Genomic DNA, 23,023 nt, shown 5'->3' with positions numbered 1-23,023 from the left:
TCCCCTTTCATCGTAGGACGTAGGAGATGGTAGTCTCAGACAGCAGTTGGTTGGGAGCGCGTAGTGCGTATGTATAGTGTCCGTTGACAACACTAGCGCCAGTCTATAGACATCGAGAGGTGATTCGATTTTGTGAACTAATGCTGGCAACGTGAAGCGGTCAGTACGTGTGCCATTCTGCACCGAGAAATGGAAACCAACGAGACTTGTTCGAGTAATACGAGCGCGAACACGTTGCTGATGTTCGAAGTGTATAAAGATGCAGTGACAGCTGTGCACGATTACGCGTTTTAAATCTGTTATGATTAAGAAGATGACGAGTAAAGCCGGACGCCGACCAGCTGCGAGTCCGAGGAAGAGATTGTTGTAATCGTCGTCGTCGTCGTCGTCGTCGTCGCCGCCGTCGTCGTCGTCGTCGTCGCCGTCGCCGTCGTCGTCGTCGTCGTCGTCGCCGTCGTCGTCGTCGTCGTCGTCGTCGTCGTCGTCGTCGTCGTCGTCGTCGTCGTCGTCGTCGTCGTCGTCGTCGTCGCCGTCGTCGTCGTCGTCGTCGTCGTCGCCGTCGTCGTCGTCGTCGTCGTCGTCGTCGTCGTCGTCGTCGTCGCCGTCGTCGCCGTCGTCGTCGTCGCCGTCGTCGTCGTCACACGTGCCGAAACTTGTGTGAACGTGCTTTGGTTTGTTGGTTTGTTTCATCAAGTTTTACCAAGCGAAACGGTGCGGGTATACGAACCTCTTTGGATACAACTTAACAAGATGTGGTGTCTCGTTAGTCAAGCAAACTCCGTCATCCTCGAAGTGCAAGTCGATCCCAAAGCCATTGGTCAGGAGTGTCTGGAGAAAGTGAGTCATTTTACTATTGTTGGATTTTTTATTTGTTTACCTTATTCCTTTGTTAGAGCATATATTCGTCTGTCCGTTGCATCCCTTGTAACATCGATTTACCGCGTTTTTAAGCATCTCTGAGAAATAGAACGAAACGATTTGAGAGAATTTAGAAAATTTGAAGAAACGAAAGATCGCGAGGCGACGCGAACGATTCGATAAAGACGAATCGCGTACGTTAAAGTCTGCTCTAGGTTTTTACATGATTTTTGGTTGCTTCGATCGCTAAAGATCGAAGATATAAAAATGCGCTTAAACACGGTAGTACGAAACAATTAAGTTAGAACGCAGCTTTGTTCAAACGTCACGCGTAAACGGCGTGTTGTCGTCACTGTAAACAAAGAGAACGTTCATCGAATATACATGCGTGTACGGTGGATCGATTTCCTAGCAAAAGTTCGTTAAACTTGTGTCGGAAATAGAAATTTTAGCGTTTGGTCCGATTGAGAGATCTTGAGCGAGAAACGGAGGCGGAGAATCTTGACGCAGGATAAATATATAGGCGTAAGGGATAAGAATGTAAATGTATGCGGAAAAGTGGCGGGTCGTGAAAATGTAAAGCATATTCGGTTTGAGGGAAAGACGGTGATGGTGATGGTGGTGGACGGTGCCTTACGGCTAGATCGTAACTCACGTGCGCAACAGATGCCTCGGAAACATTCGGCCACTTGCTCCAGCAATTTGAAATTTCAGGCCTATACCGGCGTGCAAGGTATCTTGTTTCTACGGGGAATTTATTAGCGCGCCGTAATTTTAGATCGTGGGCAGGGGGATGAGCGTGCTTACGATTGTAATTTATTATCGAGACGCGGTGACCTCGCGACAACCTCGGCGGCCCTATCACCAGTAGTAACGTCTCGTTTATTCTTTGGGGTATAACTTTATTTATAGATGCGAGACGCATCGGTTGCGTGTAGCACAGCAGTTGCACGTATGCAAAGAGATAAGACTACCACCAGCGACTAACAGCCTTGATCCTCTTGCTCTCTGCTCATTCCGTCTACCCCGCGCGTTCTCTTTCATATTTCTTTCTCGTGCAGATACCTGGATCGTTGGTATCGAAAATAACCGCGATCAGTTTATAGAAACCTTTGCTCGTGTTAAACACCCTTTGCGCCGATCGAGCGATACGAGCCTCACTGTTGGTAATTGGTAACCGTTTTGGTAGGTTTAGATAAAATCGTAGGTAAGGAACGAATAGAGAAAGAATTCTCGTTACTTTGTCTACGGAAACACGGAAATAACTTTGAAGCTTAGGAAAGGAAGCGAGCAAGCTGTTGTCGCATGCAAACGAGACGCTACACGTAGGTACGCTTCCAGCGACATGTTTACTTCTAATATCAATCGGTGCGGAGCACTCGACGATGATTACGGTGTAACCAAGTGGGTCAAAGCCTAACTAGGTCGCAATTTCACCGAGCATCGTATTATTCGATGCTCGGTATGTGTACGCTTATCGACGAAATAAATTTTCGTGGATGGTTGAACGCGTATTCCACGTATTTTCCATTGGACGCGTTTGTTCGTATAGTTACCGTTAGATTTACTATCAGACTGTTATTGTTTAAGTTACGGCTCTCACGGGTGAGTTAGAGATACTTTTCTTCGACCACTTTTCTTCGATTACCGTCGATCGAGAGGAAGAGAAACGTCGGAAGGCGGCACGCATCGAAGACCGTGTTGGGAACGACCAAGGAGGTAGCGAGCTCGTTCATCGCTAACCGACGGTTCTAAATGTTTCCTTTGTGGGTTTTAAAAGTTTTAGCAATGGCCGTGTTCATGCTCCGGATGTGTTTCATCGATTGTTTTATAGCTGTACGGGCCTGCGGGGCTCGTCTCTCTTTTATCATCCAGGCTACCTCGTCGTTACTCTTTTCTTCGTTCGTTGGTTCGTTGGTTCGTTCTCCAGGGACCACGGAGAAAGGTTCCGACGTAAAAGTCCGATCGAATCGTTCCTTGCCGAATTCTAATCTTCCGTTATTTTCGTTGCCTCTTGCAACACGGTACTGCGAAAACGCGGTTCCACGTAGTCCACGTAGCAACGACTCGATAAACTTTGCGTCTTGCATCGTAGGCAGATTTTCCCGTGCGCGTTCGAACGATTTTGTTTGGAAAAAGAAGAGGCGGCGCGCAACAAAGCGCAACAAAGCCTCTTTCCAGCTATAATACTCCGTCGCGTTCAACGGCCGTTGAATAAGGCAATATCCCGAGGCTTTATCGTGCCCGTTTTGCACGAACAACGAGGGCCTGTTATTACATCGGAAAATTGCCGGACCTGCGTTTTCTCCTCTTTCGCTCTTCGCGTTGTTCCTTTTTTCCAGTGTTTGGCAAAGTTCGCTTTCAAATAGGTCCGTTCGCTCTTTTCATTTTTGTCTTTAATCTCGTTAGGCGCCATTTAGCAGTCGCTAGACGGATACCTTCCGCCAGAAAAGGAAAAGTCGCAGCGTTTCTATATTCTGATTACTTTTATGCAAATTTCAAACATTCGTCTATCTCGTCTCCTTTCTTCTCTCTTCTTCTCGACTGATTCTTTTACGTAGCGCGACCCATCGCGACAACGAGTTGCGTAACACAACGTATACACATATATATAATTGCACGTTGTCACTTATCGTAATGCACGATAGAGACGTATTCGTCGCTATCGCTGCGTCCATCGTGATTCGCGAATTCGCAAATTCCTTGCTTCGGCGACCGACCACGGATCAGCGAACGTTCTTTCCGTCTGCTCGATCGATAAATCAAACGATCCACGTCATATGACTTTTTTATCTGCCTTCGAACTCGAGGTATTTCGCACACGATGATACTCGACGCGAAATATCACGAGCATTCCGAGTCCGGACGGAAGTCCCAGACGTCACAGACATCCAATGTACACGCGTTCGTCGAGCAGCGATTAAATTCTTGGTACAACGGCGTGCGAACGAAACGCCGATCAAATACCATCGAATTTCTCTTAAAAAATACCCACGTGTATCGCAAACGTTTTTATAGCCGCGGTTATTTCTCGTCGTTACTCTCGCGTATAAAAATACACTCGCGTATACGGGTATTCGTTAACGCAAAAAAAGTTACCGAGGAAACAACGCCGGGTCGCGTGTTCTTTGAACGCACGTGCAGCGTATGTATATGACTTTAGACGGGAATTAACGAGAATGAATTAATAAGAAAAATCAGGCGGGTATCGGGCGTCGACGATGGGAATGATCCGGAGATACGAAAGTCTTTCCCCTTTCTCTTGGCGCAGCGTATACGAGATTATCAAGGCGAAACGTTCGACCGAATTTCCATCGACCAGGTTTCGATCGAACGTACAGTTCGGAGAGAAGACGACGAGGGAAATTTCAAACGACGTTCGAACGTTGCTCGGTTGTGGGTCGAAAGAGAAAAACTGGACGATATCTGGTAACATTTGGAGTACGGTTTCGACGAGACATTAGACACGGTGATTGGCTCGTTGGCGATTCGACGCGGAAATTGGGTGAAATACGTTAGATTGGAAGTGGCGTGACAGCCGGAAATGAGAAAATCTTCGTCACCTGGAACCGCGTGGCATTCTCGTAGCTCCGTAACGTTCATCGATAAAACGTGTTGTATCGGCCAGCTATCTGTATCTACGAGTACGAAATATTCTCTTCGAAATGTTTTCCTTTTATCTCCTCCAGCGATACTGTACACGTCCGTCGATGAATTTGCGAGAAGCGGACGGAACGGCTCTGGACGCGTCTTTCTCGCGACAGTTGGATCGAAACGAAGAGTTTAGGCAGAAAACGAGAAGGGTCGCTGTGGAGGACCATTTTTATCTTCGCAACTATCCGCGTTATAGGTAACTTGTCAATATCGCGCGGTCTTATCGGTTGTATCCGTGCTAGCGGTCGTTGCTTCTTCGTGGAAGAAACTCTATCTCTAAGAAACTCTTTGCGCTCTTAAATGCCGCGTATCTTTTCTCGTTTGTTGGCAACCAGCGAATTATCATAACTGTTATAATATGCAGTCGTTGGAAGAACGTTGAACGTTGGGCGCGGTACCTGGTACAGCTAGAAGTAGGCTGCGTATCTCTTGATCCCGCGATCGAAGGACAAACTTCGTTACCTCGGTATTCGGTAAATTATCGAAGCTGTTGGTCGAATCGCGTCGAGCAAAATCCAGCCGAGAGAGAGCAAAGTTTGTAAAACAACGGAGGGAATGACAGAACTTTAAAACTCGCTTATGCGGCCGAGTTTGCCGAACGAACGGTCAAGCCGTCTTCCTCTTCATGGAACGAATTCAAATTTTCGCGATCCAGCATTGCCCGTTTATCGTAGTCGTCGCGAACACGCAACCTGGTTTCGTATGGCGTTAACGTATCTTTGCCGCGTAGTTCGCGAGGTCTCGTAGAATTTCCAAGCAGCGTTAGGAACGCGTTACGACGTATCGTTGACCGATGGACGAACGTTTCGACGATCATCGTCCGTCCTTCGTCGCGCGAACGACTATTTATCTGGCGAAAACAGAGACAGATGCTCCGTATAAATTAAACGGGCATAAAATCATAAAATGGTTGTTCGCGCGCGATAGCTTCGTTCGGCTCGTTACGTACGTACGAGTATCTCGGATAAGCGAAATCTTTAATCCCGACGATCGAGGTTCGCGCCTGGAATACGGTCGGGCCTACGATCGACCAAGTTACGACACGCGGTTACGAAAATCGCGTTGGGAAATTTCCTTGGGAGAAAGGGAAAAGGTGACGAAGAGTCGTAGGGGAGCGATCGATTCCCGTAGGTATTTTGTCGCAAATACATGTACGTCGCTGCATATACGGCGATATATACGTTTGCATAACCGTCGAAACGAAACCGTATTCCACGGTTTTGTCGGTTATTTCGCCTTCGACGCGTCCCGTGTCTCGCGTTCTCTTCCGCCGGATGTTTTCACCGTATCGTCGACCGCGTTGATATTCGACGACGGGCGTTGGACGATCGCGTCGGATCTGTCGTATCCGTCGACGCGATCGCTCGAACAACGATAGTTTGGCTTTTAGCGAGAAACGGTCGATGCGACCAAGGACGTAACGTCGTATCGTACGGTGACGATTACAGCGTTGACCGTGCCATTTCTTCGATCAGTTCGATCGGTTAGTCGTTTGTTCTTGGAATTGTAGCCGACTCGACGAACGATCGGCGAATCGTTGTAACGCGAAAACCCAAGTAGGTACCGGCGTCTTCCTTTCTAGAACCAATACCCCGACGACAAAAATACACGAGCGAGTATCGCCTTTCAACGCGAATTACCTACGCAATCGCGTGGCTCTACAAATGGGTCGTACTTACGCCGTATGCGCTACTTTCCGCACTGGCGATATTCCAGGCGCCGCGTCGGACAGGATAGTTCTCAGCCTCGATGCAAAGTACGATAAAGACAAACGACGACACGTTCGTTTATAAAGCGCGAGTACCGCGCAGCCGTTCCTTCGATCCTCCATCGAAAATATAATTTGGCGAAAGCAACGATTCGCTATTTCCGCCGAACGGCATTCGCGTTAAATATTTCGAAACGATCCGTTTTCCTCGAGAATTCGTATCTTGGGAAATCTTGGACGGGCGGATCGTTTCCACGGTAAACGTAACGTAAATTCCACGATTTACCTGCAGATGTAAACGCGACGTTACGCGCGATTACGCGGCAACCGGTCCACGTACGCGTTTCTAAGGAGCCGTAGAATCGGTATCGTTTGCGATCTGTCGGAGATCTGGTAAAATTGCGTTTGCGATTGCTCCGCTGGAATTAAAATGGCGAACGGTGGAATCGTGAAATCATGGTACGCGGTCGTGTCACGGTACGTACGCGTTATCAAGAAAGCGAATAACATAGTAGATGAAACGTTATGGAAGAAAAACAGGATGTACGATAAAAGGTGGAACGACGCGTGTCAACGGTTACGCCGTGTTCGTTCGATCGGGCATAGTTGCTTTTCAAGGCACCGAACGTCGAAAGGAACGAATCTTTATGACCGCGATTTATTTAAATTGGCTGCAATAGCCCAACTTCCTGCTTAAACGCACTCCGTCGGTCAAACTCGCGCGCCATTGGACGAACGCGCGTAACGACGCTCTTCTACCTATTTGCATAGATCCTGGTACCACGCGAGTAACCGCGTACGTGGTAACGAAGGATATCACGATACGATAAAAGAGAAGAGGAACGCGTTTCGACTCTCTCGTCGTCGTGGCAAGCAATTTGCAAGCGGCGTCCGTCTTCCTGCAGCGAGCGGGATTCCTTGATATTAATGCGCGATACGTCTGTTTTTATTTCTCTGCGAATCGATATTTAACGACACGTGTCGTCGATAGAAACGTAGGTATTTCCTGTCTAGAATGGCAACAGACGAAGCAAGGCAACAAAGACGTTATGTATTTCGCGACGCATGAATATACGAATAGGTAGGTAGGCATAAATAATTCATACGTGGCAGAGGTTAATAAACAGCATTCACGAATTCGCTATGCAAATATAAATCGCAAGTCCCGTTTCTCCTAGTTGCAAATATCCTGCATCCTGTTCGCCGATATTTCCCTGTTCTTCCGATCAAAGGATATTTTTAACCGCCAGACTTTACTTTCGAACGTATTTAATATTCAGATCCGTCTGTTCGAACGAGGGAAGCTAACGGACTCGTTGTATACGCGCAGTTGGCGTACGAGAAGTTTGCTCGCGACGACTTTGAAATTGGCAGCGAAATGTTTTCACTTTCCACGTTGCGTCGCGAACGACGATAACCCGCGACGTGGCGACTTTTCGCGCAGTTGCCTGTCGGATTTATCGGTATCTCGAGTGGAGCCGCGATTTGACAAGGACAAGGAGCCTGAGAAACGGGTTTCCGCGTCGTCGGATGGTGCGCGATCGTTAGGTCGATGTACGAGCCATTCGATGCAGCGAGTCCTTGTTCGTAACGCGTAAGTTTTCGTCGTAGACGAAGACGGAACGTTGCTTGGCGCGGAATGGAACGCGCAAGTTCGTCGCCAAGTAAGAAACAAAGGGTACGATGCATCGTACGATACGGTATCCGTTTTTATATATCGGCGTGATCAAGGCGTAACAGCCGAACGCGAGATGAGCGTTCCTCGAGGACGAGGAAGTAGAAATTGAACTGGTTTACGCGTAGTACGTTAGCCAGCAAAAACCAAGCCAGGTCACCAAAACGCCAGGATTTCTTACGTATATTTGCCGAGATAACGAGCCCGAATGACCTTTCGCTCTCGACTCTTGAACTCTAGTCTCGTGCTTTTTATTCGGTATATCGGCGTACAACCTGCGAGTTAAATCGCTTATCGTTAGCACGGATCGATGATGCACGTACGCTTCTTGCGAGTAACGTAGTATCTTTTCGGCGAGCTTCGAGCAAAGTCACCGGCAACTTTACCGCTACCTCTTATCAACGCGGTGACCGAGTTTCGTCTAGAATTTTGTCTAGAATTTTGCCTAGAATTTCGTCCGCTGGAAGACGTACTAGCGTGGCGCAAATAAGATTCCCGACTGCTATGCGTAGGAAACGAAAAGAAACGTTACGTTCGTTTTATAGTCGGCGGAAAGTGTAAACTACTGGAAGCGAAGTAGCGTAACGTCGGGATAACGGGTAAACGAAAAGTTTTCGATCGGTTTAATCGCGCGTAGATTTTACGGGTTCCTAAAGTATGGCGTGGAAGGAAGGGTGGTTGGCACAGTGCCGGAGGCAGTTCGTGCAACGGATTCAACTTGGAACGCGCAACCTGTAGGCGTTTTATCGTTACCGGTTTTTATCTATCGCCGACAAATGAAATTAGCCGAGTTGTCGTTATTCTCGTGGCAGTGTTCTCGATGTATAAATATACGAGGCGCGGTTAACCGGACGCAGAAACGCTATCAAACGATCGTGAATATTTATATCGTTGTTTATTCGTGTCGCTGGAAACCAGCTCGATTTCATTTTTAAATCGATTCCCGGGAATCGCAACGAAAACAACATTCTCCTCTCGCGTTTAACCGTGTTTGTATAGAACTTTTCTCCCCCCTCCCCGCCCCTCCTTCTCCGCTACATCCTTTTCCGCTACGCGATTTGCTAATCGTACAAGTTGCATCCCACTGTCCCCCCTCGCCGCTTAACTCTGTTTACAGAATTCGCGAGAAAATTCTTATTACGCGGTCGAACGTAGTCGAACGGTTTTTCAGCGCAACGGCAATTTCTAAGGGGTTCGGTCGATAAACGAACGGTGGATTCGCTGGTTGGAAGCGAAACACAGACATCGCGGGAAAAGAACGCGAAACTGGCGTTTATCGTTGGATAAACTGTAACCAACGAGCCGTTACGGAACAGCGAATCGCGACAATAACGGCTAAAAACGAGAAGAAACGAGGAACGAGATTGGGTAAGGGCGTGCAAGCGACGTTGGTTTACATTTCGCGGATTTATTGATCCGGAAATGGCACTCGGCACGCGGCATGCGGCAGAGTGGGATGCACGGAGGCGGAACGCGAAATACAGAGAACCGTATTCAACGATTCGGTCAATTACCGGTTCGGTACTCGCTTTCATATGGATTTTACGTTACGCTAACGGGACGTAGCCGAGCGTTTCGCAGGATTGCCGTCACGCCACGCCGAATACCTAATTATCGCGCCTGTTTAACGCGATTGTCGAAACTTATTTATAACGACGAGTTATAAGGTTTGACCAACTCGGCAGCCGCGTTGGTAATCGCCGTTGAGAATCGCACGGCCGGTTAAGCTCGATCGAGTCGTAGAATTTACGGATAATCGTTGTCGCTTCGACCATGGTTTCCGTCGTTGAAATTCTTCCGTGACGAAAACGCTTTCTACCTGCTCTTCTCTAAGCTCGTACCGGACGCACCTACAAATAATACATCGATACGGAGTCGTTGACTCGAATGAAAAATGAACGAAGAGCATCGGAAGCGTAGGTAGGATTAGAGTTAATCGCTGTTTCCACCTTTTTCCAACCGTCTTTTCTTCTCGGCCCTCTTTGTTCGGCCGTTGATGGAACGTTCGTTCGCAAAATCGGACGGCCGAGCGAAACGACGAACAGCCGACAGATTTATTCGTCAGCTAGCGCGTGCTTGGAATAACAGCATCCGAAGCCTACTTACGAAACGTTTACGCGTTATACCGGCGCTTTCTTTCAAAATTCGTCTTATCGCGCGCTTCGCTGTCGATAACTGGCACGCGTATTACGATTTCTCGCAGAGCGCTCGACGCGATCGTTCAACGGCAAAAGTCGTTACAGCGGAATATCGCGTTGCAATTACGAATCGGCCTCCTTCTCGTCCGAGTTGAAATACACGGTTTTTGTACGTGCGACTTTTGATATTTCTACCGCGTACCTTCTACGTACGTACGCGTATATAATATCTTGCACCTTGCACCGTGATAGAACAAAGTAAGATTGTAGATGTTCTCAGAAGCGTTGGTTTATACGATTTTCTATAGGTATTTAAAAGTATTTTTTTCTCATTCAGGCAACGTTCTCTGTTGCGTCGTTCGTTTTTACCATTCGTCGTCGCGGAGTTTACCGAAGGTTCCGTAATTGAAATTCCTCGTTTTTCCTCCTTACGTTCGATGCGGATGCGCAACTGCGCGTACATGCAACGTCATGCGTCTTTACGAAAGTTCTTCGAAGCGTTTCTCTCGCGTGATCGAACGAAACGTCGTCCGACCAAACTTCCATCTTATACTTAACGTTTGAAACGCGATAAGAGAGCCGTATCGGACGAACGACGTTCGGACTCGAAACGCTCCTTCGTCGAGGCGATGTACGGCTCTTCCGGTTAGACCCGTGCCTGCTCGAGATTCCAACGACACTGTTCGAAGAACCGAGTTCCAGAGTGCCGAGACTTTGCTTAACGCGTATACAACGTATTTATAGCTGATGTTTCGAGCGCGCAATACCGAAAGAAATCGCGCGGATATCCCAATAAAATTTGTCGAGCAACGAGAGGACTCTTATCGTCTTTGAATCGCGGTTGATCGATGGTATCGTCGAGTAACGTTACGTAGTTGTTAAAATTCAATAAAATCTTTGCATCTTTGCGCGCGTTTTGGTTTGTATGAAGCTGCAACCGTAAATAGAAACCGGTCGACTCCGCAAAAATTCCAACGAACCATCGACTACTGGCCGTTATTCGTAACGCGTCTTGTTTTCGCCCTTTTCCTTTTTTCCCTTCTCGCATCCGTGTTTATCGTAAAAGTTCATCAGAAAGAACGGAAAGCGGCGGTATCCGTTTGCTGACCGGACGAAACGGATCGATCGATGATCAACGTTCGATAAGAGTCGACGCGAGAAGACGAAGACGAACGTAGCGAGGCGGTACAACGAGGCATTCGCACAGACGGATGTTCGAGGCTTGGGACGATCGAGAATCCGATAGTCGGATGCGAGGAACGTGGCGGACTCTTTTCGATCGCGTAGTTCAATTTTTAGGCTCGCGCTTCGCTTTCTCTCACTCGCTTTGCGTGTTCGCGCGCAGATAAAAGCATCGGAAATTCGTAGAAAGTCGACGGAAACGGAAACTAGCCGATCGAGCGGTCGTCGTTTTACGCTATATTTTCTCTTTCCTATGTTGGATACGATAAGAATAAAGTACAATCGAAAACGATTCGACGATCCTCGTTTTTGTTACGAGACGTTTTTGTACGATCGTTGATATAGCATCGAGTCGGCGTGGACCTTCGGCGGCAAAGTCCAAGTTTCGCGAATTCCCGACAATTTCGTGAAATAATGTCAATTTCGTCTCGGTGCAAAGTCCGCCGTCGCGCCTATGGAGCGTCGGTATAAAAAAAGAACGAAAAGATGAAATCTTATTTTGGGCTCGCGCTTCTCGTTTCTCGCGACCGACGCTATGTTCGGCGATCGCCGCCGTTCTTATCTTTAACCGTGACACTCGTGAGCGAGCGAGCGCGCTAATTATACGTTTACCAGCGAACGGATTCTTTGAACCGTGACTTTGAATCGTTCGGCTAACGAGAAGTTTCAAATTTCCCAAGACTTTGGCGTTTAGTTAGCGAACGTAATACGGCAACGATTCCAATGTCTTTCGCCCGCATCTTTCGCGATTGCGTCTCCAGACGGACGTGTTACGCGCTACCAACTCCAAGTACTTTTGCAACGAAACTTTCTTTCGTAAACGTCGAAGGAATATTCGCGAATTGTCCGGTTTCCCGGCTTACGATCAAACTACGCTTCTTTCGTTCGTTCGACGTGCGAGTTGGCCGAATCTCGTACGGTTTCGTAGCGACGCTTCCTTGGCTTTCCTTGTACTTTGCATGGACGCGATGCGACGCGCCACATTACCATTATCGGTTACGCGTTGTCCAGAGTCCGGGTCAACCGCCGAGCATACCTCGACCACCTTATTCTCCTTTCGAACTCGATCGAACGAAGACGCGATTTCGCTCTTTCGTTGCACGACGTAGCGCGTTAACGATTTTCCAAGCGTCGACGAATGTGCCGTTTCGGAGAATAAAAGGGGAAGAATGGGACGCGCGATTGTCCGCGTTCGATCAGGATTCTCTTTGAACGCGCGCAACTTGCCAATCCAATTATCCAACGTTTATACCGCAACCTCGACCGAGAGCATAGACAAAGCCGGTGGAACGTGTTAAATGGTACTAATGCGTTTACGTGTGTTCTATCGGATCGGTCGTCTGGGAACGAGACCGAGTGGGTATTCGTTGCGCGATCGATCGGTACGCCGTTTGACGTAAACTATCGTGACCTGTATTTGGAAAATTCTCTTTATGCGTCGCGAGCCACGCGTTCGCTAATTACAGCGTTTTTAAAGATGTTGTTCCGATTCTACGACCGGTAAATTATTCGTTTCCCCGCTCGATTCCCTCGTACCGTGGTAGGTTTTCGATGGCCGCGTCACTGCGAGAATTCTACGATTACCTCGATGCGAGGAATTTTCACGCTCCGGCTACCGTCGCAGATTGCTCGTTCGATGGAAATTCTAATTATCGATAAGTAGCTTTGCTAATAAATTAGAAGTCGGTTTCTCGTCGCGATCGCGCGTTTCTTACGCCTTCGAGTCGCAACCTCCTGTTTTTTATCTCACCGTCCGTTTCGTCGATCCGCTCGATCGACCGTCAGCGGCTATCAACGCCGGAATTAAAGCTGTTGCGCGAGTTTTCCGAATAATCGCGCGTAAAATATACTTAACCTCGACGGATTCTGCTAAATCGATTCTCGTCGCTACGCGATTAAAAGCTAAAGGAGTATCGCACGAATTGGAACGGACGTGTGCCCGATGCACCCGTTCGAACGGACGCTCGGGCGATAGGACTGCCGGCTTTTATCCAAATTCAATAACCTCGCTACCGATCGATACGGACCTGCAAGGAATCGCTGGTAAAGCAAACTTTGCGAAAGACGCATGGAACTCGTTGCCAACCGAGATTACGTGGTCGAATCGAGTTAGTACCGCGGTACCTTACAGCCCGTGCAACTAATTTTCTTTGCCCGTTGAAGTTCACGCTCGTTTCTCCCCCTCGTACCGCGTGATTCGGTGATTATACGCGGTACTCCGGTCTAGCGGTGAGATTTTTAACCCCTTCGTTCTTCGACGCCCGTAGTTATCGTTACGAGCTCGCGTTAGAAACGCGGTACCGTCGAATACGAGCAAGGAGAAATCGGATATCGGTATATTTGGTAAATTCTTGGACGGGTTTGAGGCTACGGTTTTTGGCGGACTCGCCGTTTGCGCGACGAAACGATACTCGGCGAAACCACGTACGCCGTAAAGGAGAGGTTAAACGCTGGAAGCACGCTGTTGCGCGAACCACCGTGCAACCGCTGCGTTATTTCGATTAAAATACTCGATAGGATTTCTAGCGTCGACCGAGGTAGAAAGTGGAGCGCGCGGAACGTTGAAAATTCCCAAGCGGAAAGGCGGACGAAAGATGGGAAAGAGGAAAGGTATTCATCGCGGAGAGATCGATCGATTTATTTGCCAAATCGTTTAGCAACGTATCGACGGATAAGATGGATATACTCGTGCCTTCGCTTCTCTCCTGCGCTTCGATCGCTTGGAAAGGTCGCTCCTGCGAGATTCGTTCCTCTTGTCCGCGCGCTGTTTGCCTTAACGATTCGAAGGAAAGTCGGGAAAGACGAAGAGCCGTTCGAGACGGTAACAGGGAAACGTGGAAGAAATTTCGAGACAATTTCTTGCTTCTTGCGAAATTCTTGACGCGTCTCGAATATTCAGCCGAACACCGTCTACTCTAATTAAATTGAAACGAATCGGCGAGCGAGACTATCGACGCGGCACAAAGGAGGAGCTGATCGAAAGCGCTTCTCGCAGGAAATTACCTGGTACGCGTAGTCAAACGTCGCTCCTTTCTTTTACTTTTCCGACCTTTCCGCCTCGGCAATATCTCCTGCATTATCCAAGCGTCGTCTGTCGCTTCAATAGCATCCGACGGGATATTTTTTTCTCGAGTTTCCCGTTGGCTATCGATCGACCAACGAATTCTCCGTTGCGAAAACGATTTAAGTTTTCTTACTTTCGCTTACCTATCGCGAGCTTCGAAATCGTCAGTTTGTTTCCACCAACTCGTAAAATTTTATCCTCTTACAGGCAGCCAGCTAACTTCTCCTCGTCGCTTCCTTCTCTCTCGTTCCGCAAATCCAGCCGTAAATTCCTCGATAAATTAAATTCCCGCCTGAAAATGGAATTCTTTCCTCGATCGCATGGAAGTCTATAAAGACTATCGTTGGACGCTTTTTTCCACCGCTGTACGATTCTTAAGAACGCTCCGCTCCTCCGCGAATCGGCTCTTCGAGAAGAGGCCAGCGACGCAACTTTACCTTTAATTACGGACGTTAGCGAGCGATTTATCCGATCGATCGCGGTGAAATTCGTCGAGCGAATATTTACGCGAAGGAACGTGAGGGAAAAAGAATTCTTACAGCTTCTTTCGCCTCGGCCGTACAAAAGGAAAATGAAAAGAACGAGCGGAACGCGATAGAACGAAGGAAAAGATTTAGCCGAGCGAGAGAGGAATCTGCCACGCGTTGTTTTCTTACTTCGGTTTGCGGTTTCCAAGCTCCGCCTGTTTTCCACGATTTCCGCGGCTCGTACAAACGCTAAAGGAGAGCGGAAGAGGATTCGTCCGCGACGCGATCGCAACGAACGCGATTAACGTTCGTTCGCCGTCGTCTACCGCGCCGAAAATGACGAAGACGAAGATCGGGCGGTCGCGCCATTATCGTATACGTATCTTATCGTTATCGATCGCCGTACCGTTTCAGCCTTTTGTTTCAGCCTTCCGTTTCGGATTCCGCGTAAAGTCGGCAGTCGCTTCGTTTGCCTCCGCGGTAATATCTTCGCGTTTTTTCGTATTCGCGGTCGTTCTTTGTCGCGAAAGGAAAAACCCGTTTCGTGCAAACACACGCTCGTTTACTCAGCTACGACGGGCTTACGCAACAAATTATAACGTTCCATCGCGGCTATTCATCGAGCGTGCGACGTCAACTAAAATGCTGTTTAGCGTGGCACGTGTTTTCGACTCGTAGCTGATCGGAACACCCGATGGATCCGTCGGTCGCATAATTTCCAACGAACTACGATTTCTATGCATCTCGAATCGAGACGCATGAAATTGGGGCGAGAACGTTTGGTCGCGGGACCAAGTACCGCGTCGAAAATGCCTGGGAAACGCGTGCACGCAACCGTCCGTTTCCACGAAGCAAATGGAACTAGGTTGGAATCGTTCTTTTTCTCACCGCCTTGCTCTCTCTGTTTTGCGAAACCGAGCAGCTGAGTCAGCGCGAGGAAACAACATTTTTTGCACGGTTAGCACTTCCGACCGGTGCAACCGGCGAGCGTTATACGCGCCCTAAATTCTTCGCTTCGCGAGGAAAGCAACGCGCTTTATAATAGGTATAAAAACGAGGAGCACGCGAACGAGTTGGATTACGCCATCGATCGACACCCGTCCCAGAGACATCCTCCTAGAGATCTTTCGACGTACGCACTTGCTCCTGTTTCACGTACGCTTCGTTAAACCCGTTATTTTCCCCGTTATAGTACGGCTGCGTACGTACGTAGCATTCTCAGAGACGTCGTTCAAAGAGACAACCTGGACAAAGCGCTGATTCATGATGTTTCCCGAAAGCGTTTCAGCATCGTTGAAATGTACGCGAGGCGTCGCATAGTCTAATCAAAAATGCAATTAAAAGCGCGACAACTAATTAACGACGAAGGCAATAATTGGAAATATCGAAGTGGAACGCAATTTTCAGCCGGTTGCTTTCGTTAAAGCGAGGAGGTTAGAGCAGCAAGAGTTAGCGCGCACGGCGCCGCCTGTCCCTTCGATCTCGCTTTTCTATTTGCGCCTTGTTTCTCGCTTCCGCTCTTTCTCCTTTTTCGATCCTCTCCGTTGCTGTTTGTTTCTCTCTCTTTCTCTCTCTCTATCTCCCTCTCTCTCTCTTTCTCTCCTAGGAAAATGGTACGCGCTTCTCGCTAACTTGGTAGATTACGACGGCCAATTTCAGTGGATATCAATCACAATCTGCCTTCGCCTTATACCTCGTAATATACGTATAGCTCGTCACTAGCTGCGACGTATTTCAGCTTTTTCTACATTTTTCATTCGATTTGGAAACATTATTTTCTTCCAGCTTAATCTCGTAAAAGATATCTCTCAACGTTCAGTTATGCTCTCCGTGATACCAATTTAACATCTACCGCAACGATTCGTCACCTCTACTACGACCTGGTATCGATCGCGTACCAGCCTGCGAAATCCGATTTTCGTCTCGCGAAATATTTCTCTCGTTTGTACGTAGAGTCGTTTTTCTCTTCTTTTCTTTTCTATTTTACGATATCGAACAAGGAAAGAGAAGAGTGTTTGACCGTTCGCGGTAGATCGCGTCAACGAGGGTCGTAAATTCTCGTTACGATTAGATAATCGATGTCTCGAATTGGTCGATCCCCTATTTCGATTAGGATAATAGAGGTGGTTGACTGATTCTAACACTGAGGTAACAGGTTATAATATATACTTTGTTTCAACAACTTTGTAGATATAAATAGTGACGCGTGGTGCAAATAATAAGTTACGACTGATGACCGATCAACGAATGAAAACGGGAAAAAGTCAAGAGACGTTGACTGATCTAAGGATGACAGAGCAGCGAAGTTCGGTGACGATGCTGTCGCAGAGGAAAACTATTGCTTGTGGCTGATCGCCCCACCACCGGTCGCTCGCGGATGGAAATGACCGTTGAACATGGGAAAAACCCGACCTTCCCATTTTTTACCTGATCGAACGATAACCATGAGGAACGTCTTCGCTCTCGGATCTTTTATAACGATCAAGGCTTGACAGTAAAATAAAAATGCTTAGTTTTATGACAGTTCCTGACAGGATTATACCGCTCCGACTAATTATATTTGCACAGTCAATGGTCGTCTTGACCGAGAGATGGATTCTGATTTATGTAAAGTCACCGGTTGTAACGAAGAGAGAGTTACTTTATCGATATCTTTTACCCACCTCACCGATGTCGATGATCTTTCGATATATCTTGTAAATCAACGTTCCGACAACTTAGTTCTACATATATATATGTGTGTGTTGTGTGTGCAAACGTCGCTGTGCCTCAGCGTCCGAGATATTCGCAATCTGTCGTTACCACTACAGTGAACGTTGCCTGTAACAATCGCGCATTCGTCGCAGCCTATGCGTCGGTTTAGTTACATATCAGTCGTTTGACGGCGATCGGTTAAAAATAGCATCTAACCGAAACCTAAGAAGAATATAGATACGCCAACAATAGATGTCTATGACCTGTGATGCAGCAACGATCATAGGCCGACGCACACGTCTGCCGCCTCGCTTTTTATTCCCTCGCGTAAACTATAAACGAAAGATAGGTATTGGTTTCGGATTTGACGTTGTTTTATATGGCCACCGTGTCGCGCCGATCGCAAGGTGGCCGATACCGACGCGTACGTTGCCGCACAATCGTAGGCAGAATTCACCGTTTGATACCGACAGATTTTTGCGAATATCTCGGAAACTAAGAGCAAGCGGCGGTTTCACGTATGGGAAGAAGTTCAGGAAAGAGATGGATATCGAACACGTATAGACGAAAGATTCAAAACTGCGACAAAGAAGAATTATCTACGTCGGGAGCGAAGGGGGACGGGCTTTGAAGCGTGTGAATCGAGTTTCGTGGATTCCTGCATCGAGGATACAATTTGGAAGAAGCAGGAGAAATCGATCCGACGAATCTACGAATCGAGTTTCACGTTTGAGAAACGAACAGGTTCCGGTAGGTCCGGGTTGTTCGCTGTAATCGCGTTGAAAGCTGTGACGAGCATCGGTCGATAAAAGTCCATCGTGCCGCGTGAATCGATCGACATCGTTGGCTATGTGTGCGCGTATGTGTGTGTGGGGGGGGAGGGGTCAAGATGAACAAATGGCGAGTTCTCCGAGTCTTTTTTTTTGCGAAATCAACCACCCTGCACTTATCGAACTTTTATCGGATTTCTATCGCGTTGCCGCCACCGGGGTTCTATAGAGTTTCTACGTTCTGTTGAAATTCAGAGAGAAAAAGATTCGGAAAATAACTTTAGGTTAATCGATTCGACGCGCAAACAGAAATAATCGCGGCGTATCGTATCGATAATAATGCTTGCAAATGACCCTCTACGAGACTATCGTCGCAAAACAAATTTTCGATAAACGAGTTCTCCACCGTTTAGTATTTCTCGTAGAAACGAAAGAAGACAAAAGATCGTATCGCGAACACGACCGAGTTTATTCCAACGATATGAGTCGTGACGAACGTTTAACCTGTCTCTTACGTTTTTACGATATTTCGCTGCGCGTGTCGTTTAAAGTTAAACTTTCCACAGGATAGAAAAGTATGACTAACCTTGACCCTGTTTAGCAAATTAACTCGAACTTGACGTACGTTTACCGACGATTTCAATATTCGTGATAACCGTTCGAGTCACGAGATATTAAGCGCTCGATAACTTTATCAGTGACTGAGAGATTAGCAAAAATAGGAGGAAAACGGTAAAGCAGTGCGATAGCGTTGGTAAAAAAATGTTTTATATACTTTGGCTCGTCAAGAATAGTCGATAACGAGTCATCAACCGCTTTGAATTTATCTCCCGATAAAAACACAGTCCATTGTAAACATCGATTATTAGATATAGTTATGTACGTACGAGTGACCGTACCGAATCGCTTTTCTGCTCTCGCTTTTTAATGCTCTTAAAAGCGCTAGATCGCGTTATATCCGCGCGACAGTGAAGAATAATAACTGTAACTTTATAGGCAAACGATGAACGGCTATCGATTTAATTTATCTCGTATATCCAAAGATTCCCGGTTATAACCTGAAATTCCCAGTCCCCCTGGTCTCGGCTCTCCGTCGGACGTTATCGTAGTTGCGATTCGGTTCTCAACGTTGGAAAGTAAAGCGTACGATCTATTTAGTTTAGTTTGCAACAATGATCGATAGTTTGTTTATGATCGTGAAATAGAAGTTTATCTGTCAATTTGTAATTTGTAATTTTCGTTTGCAATCTACGAACGTGACGCGAATCACCATCGACGTTCGTTGAAACGTCGGTCCCTTGCGAATAGTAGAAAAAAATACCGATAAAATCGCATATAGTTGTTTATTTGTCTGGCCGTTTTTGCAGCAATGGCAGCGTGTCCTGCGTCATATCCGGAGCTCGTTACAATTCTTAAGCGAAGCGAGAAAGCGCGTGGACGAAATTAATAATTCCCACTCGTCTTTTCCTTTTTTTCATCAACCTATATCGAAACTTGCATTTACGTCTCATCGTACTATACGAAGCGTTACCTGTAACGGCATTTCTATATTTCGTCGACTACTTTCTCGTTCTTTCCAATGTTTCCACTTAAATCCTCTCTTTGCGATTCGTTGCCTGGTTACGCGCGCGTTAAATCGAGAAATTGGCGAATACGGTGAAACTCGTCTCCGCTTGGACTCGTTCAGGATTGGATTTTCAAAGATCGGTCGCGTTTGCGTTTAACGGCGACCGTAACGAAGAGGTTCGGCCCGATGTTTGGAGCATCGTTGGGGGGAAAAAGGACGGTAAAGCCATCGCGATTAGCGCGTATCGTACGCGTTATCCGTGGTAAAACGAACGATTCCTCTGATTCAGCAGCGCGCGATCTCCGTGTTTTGTAGGTTGTGCTGTGGCGCGCTCCGAGACTACGTTGTATTCGCGTATATGCAGATACGAGCACATAGAGTACTCCGTATGCCATCGAGTCGAGTCGAGTAGATGCGATACGTTTGCGTCGGTGTATGCATCTACGAGTCGTGGCACGTTGAAACTGCGCGCTAGCCATTACATAGCTCGTTTAATCCCTCGCGCTTTGCGTCCCTTTTCATTTCGAATGCCAGTCGGCTAATTCGAGCACGCGACTTCTATTCTTACAAACGAAGCAATTTACCAAACAATTTGTCTCTCGATCGAACCGCGTTGTCGAACTTCCTTGCTCTAGGATACAGCGCGATTAAATTACGAGATTTTGTTGTTTCTTCGTCGGTGGATCGTGACGATTCGAAGCGAAACGCGTGGGTCGAATTCGCCCCGTTCTTGAACGAGCGCGACGTTGATCGCGGGGGCGTGTTCCGCGAACGAGTTACCACGTATAACGACTACGCAGGATTTCGTTGCGCACATCGAACGAACGGTTCGTGGGTAGTTGCGCAGTGGCCAGAGTGATTAGATGGTGTGATTAATGCACGCCCGAAGCTCCACCGAAACGCGCATTAATCTTAGAATAATGGTCCGCTTCACGAACGACGTACTTCTATCGCGCGACTATTTGCGTATCGGACGTGAATTACGGAGAACGGCGAACGAGAAAAAAAGATCGATTCGTTACCCGAACGCGAAATCTACTTCGAAACTTTCGAACGATCGTTCCGAGACGAGCTTCGGAACGCGAGAATTTAGCCATTTAATCGAAGTAAATAAGCGTCGCGTAGTTTGCCACCATTATTGAATTAAACTACGCCTGTTATTACAGCTAATTACGACGGATTACTAGTCGATGATACGGTAATATGGTAATGGTAAACGACGATAAAGAGAGAGAAGCGGAAAAAAAGAAAGCTACGAGAGAGAGAGAGAGAGAGAGAGTCGGCGGTACGCAAACGATCGAGACGATTACGTAAATCATAGATGGGTACTCGATAGAAGAGAGAGCAATTTCTAGATTGACGCACGGCAACGTAAAAGCGCAGCTGATGCTGAATATCGCGAGAATTAATCGATCTCGTAAAAAAATCTGTTGTCGCGCCACACCGTTCGATCGTCGATATTCCTAAACGCGTTTGAACGTTTTCGATAATAAGCCCCAGAGGCGAATTCGCGCGATTCGAAGCGAACCTAAGAAACCTATATCTCTGAATTTCAACGATCCGATTTTTTACAATACGGGTTTTACGGTACAGACGACGGGAGAGAATCGTAAAGCGCGAAGATGTTGGAAAAGCGAGGCCAAGAATTTTTAAACGATTATTCGTACGACGATCGCGAAACGAGCCACTACCCGGGAAAGATATTCCGGGATCACGGATACTACCAGCAAAGGATAAAGGAGCCCGATTTAAATAGCTTTCAGAGGAGAACGTACGGATCGGAACGAATAATACGATACGTTAGTAGCGAGTTTGTTTCTGCGATACCAGCGACCGAAATTAATTGGGTCACTCTGCGAGCGAGCAACGGCATGACGAATCTTCGGGCCGTCGTTATGGCAAATTTATGGCTGCTCGTCGAGACACGGAGGAGACGCTCGCGATTCTTTCACCTTCCATCTTCGATATCGTCCTTGACGGATCGTGCGAATTCTCTTATCGAATCGTCTTGCGAAATTGATTATCGCGTTTCTCAAAGAGAAAGGGACGCTGTTTGCGACTAATCGTTGGAGCCGCGTCGATAGCGGATACACGCGGAGACGAGGTTCGCGCGAACGATTTTTCGAAAATACGATAAATTACGTCGAATTGCGATTTTTAATTAATCGAAAGTCCGCTCGTATCTCGGAACGGGCGAGTAACCGAAAGAGAGACGCGCCACGTCGAGGATAAAGGGATTCCGGCTAAAGCAGAGTAGCTTGTATGGTAGAAAGCAACGGGGTTCCGACAGGAAAATACGCTTAGACGCATGGACGTTGCAGAAAGACGAGACACAAAACGTTGGTACGTACGTCGACGCGAGAAACGAATTCCGTTGCATTCGACTCGAATAAACGCTTTACGTTACGCTCTATAGTCCGTACAGCGTCTCGAATCGCTTCCTACCCTCTTTTCCTAAATTCTTCGCTTTATTTTCTATTCCGTCGATTTACATCTTATTGCTTTTGTCCGGCCCGTGTTTCCACGTCGTACTTCCATCTCCATTCCTCCTTCGTTCGATTCGCACGAGCTTTTCGAATACGATTTCGATTTTTAAAGAACTTTCACCCTCGCGCGATCCGACGTCAAAGCCAGAAAGAAGTATCCGTCGTTAAATCCAACTATCGCGCGTATTCTTCGAGACCGCTCGAACGATAAGAGCATTCGCTTCTCCGCCCTTTTTCCTTCCACCGCTCGTCTACGTCGAAGAAACTCGAAAACGAAAAGACCGACGTACGTATCTTAGTATGCCGGCTCGTGGAGCAACGATTTCCCTTCGTTTCTAGCATCTTTTGTGGGTCAAAGAGGCGGAACAAGATATCTCTCTGCGCTATTCTTCCGCAACCAAGCGACGCCAGAGACGGTCGGCTTTCCAGGAATCTCCGATAAAGAGATATCCTTGCCATGACTGAAAGGATTCGTTTAACGAAAGATCTGGTATGAAAATGCGAGAGAATCGATTTAAAGAAGGACGCACGTACGATATTCTACGTACAATTACGAAGCTCTCTCGCCTCGTAAATTCTCTTCGACTCGGATAATTACCGGTATCTTTCGTTTCTACGTAACCCGAATTCCTTTTTGCAATTTCTTCTCTTTTCGCTGCACGATTGCCACGCCTTTCACGGTTGCGATAAAACGAAAGTTTAAAGCTGGCAAACGTTACGGACGAGACGAGACGAAAAGTCGGACGATCGTCGAAGAAAA

The 23,023-nt window shown here is 47.4% G+C and overlaps 1 protein-coding gene across 2 annotated transcripts in view; it reads left to right on the top strand.

The window, feature by feature from the left end:
• Positions 1 to 551: 551 nt before the first annotated feature.
• The window catches only part of LOC100644676 (E3 ubiquitin-protein ligase MYLIP), a 35,120-nt gene continuing 12,648 nt past the window's right edge, over positions 552 to 23,023 (top strand). The window contains exon 1 of one of the 2 annotated variants that reach the window (XM_003394809.4): positions 552 to 837. In XM_003394809.4, coding sequence (XP_003394857.1) covers positions 751 to 837 — 87 coding nt within the window. In that variant the 5' untranslated portion in view covers positions 552 to 750. Of the gene's footprint in view, positions 838 to 7,844; positions 7,899 to 23,023 lie in introns of those variants that run through there. The other variant, XM_020862735.2, reaches the window with a different exon arrangement.

Source organism: Bombus terrestris, chromosome 4 (assembly GCF_910591885.1).
Source record: "Bombus terrestris chromosome 4, iyBomTerr1.2, whole genome shotgun sequence".
Lineage (NCBI taxonomy): Eukaryota > Metazoa > Arthropoda > Insecta > Hymenoptera > Apidae > Bombus > Bombus terrestris.
This window is presented reverse-complemented; position numbering and strand designations above follow the sequence as displayed.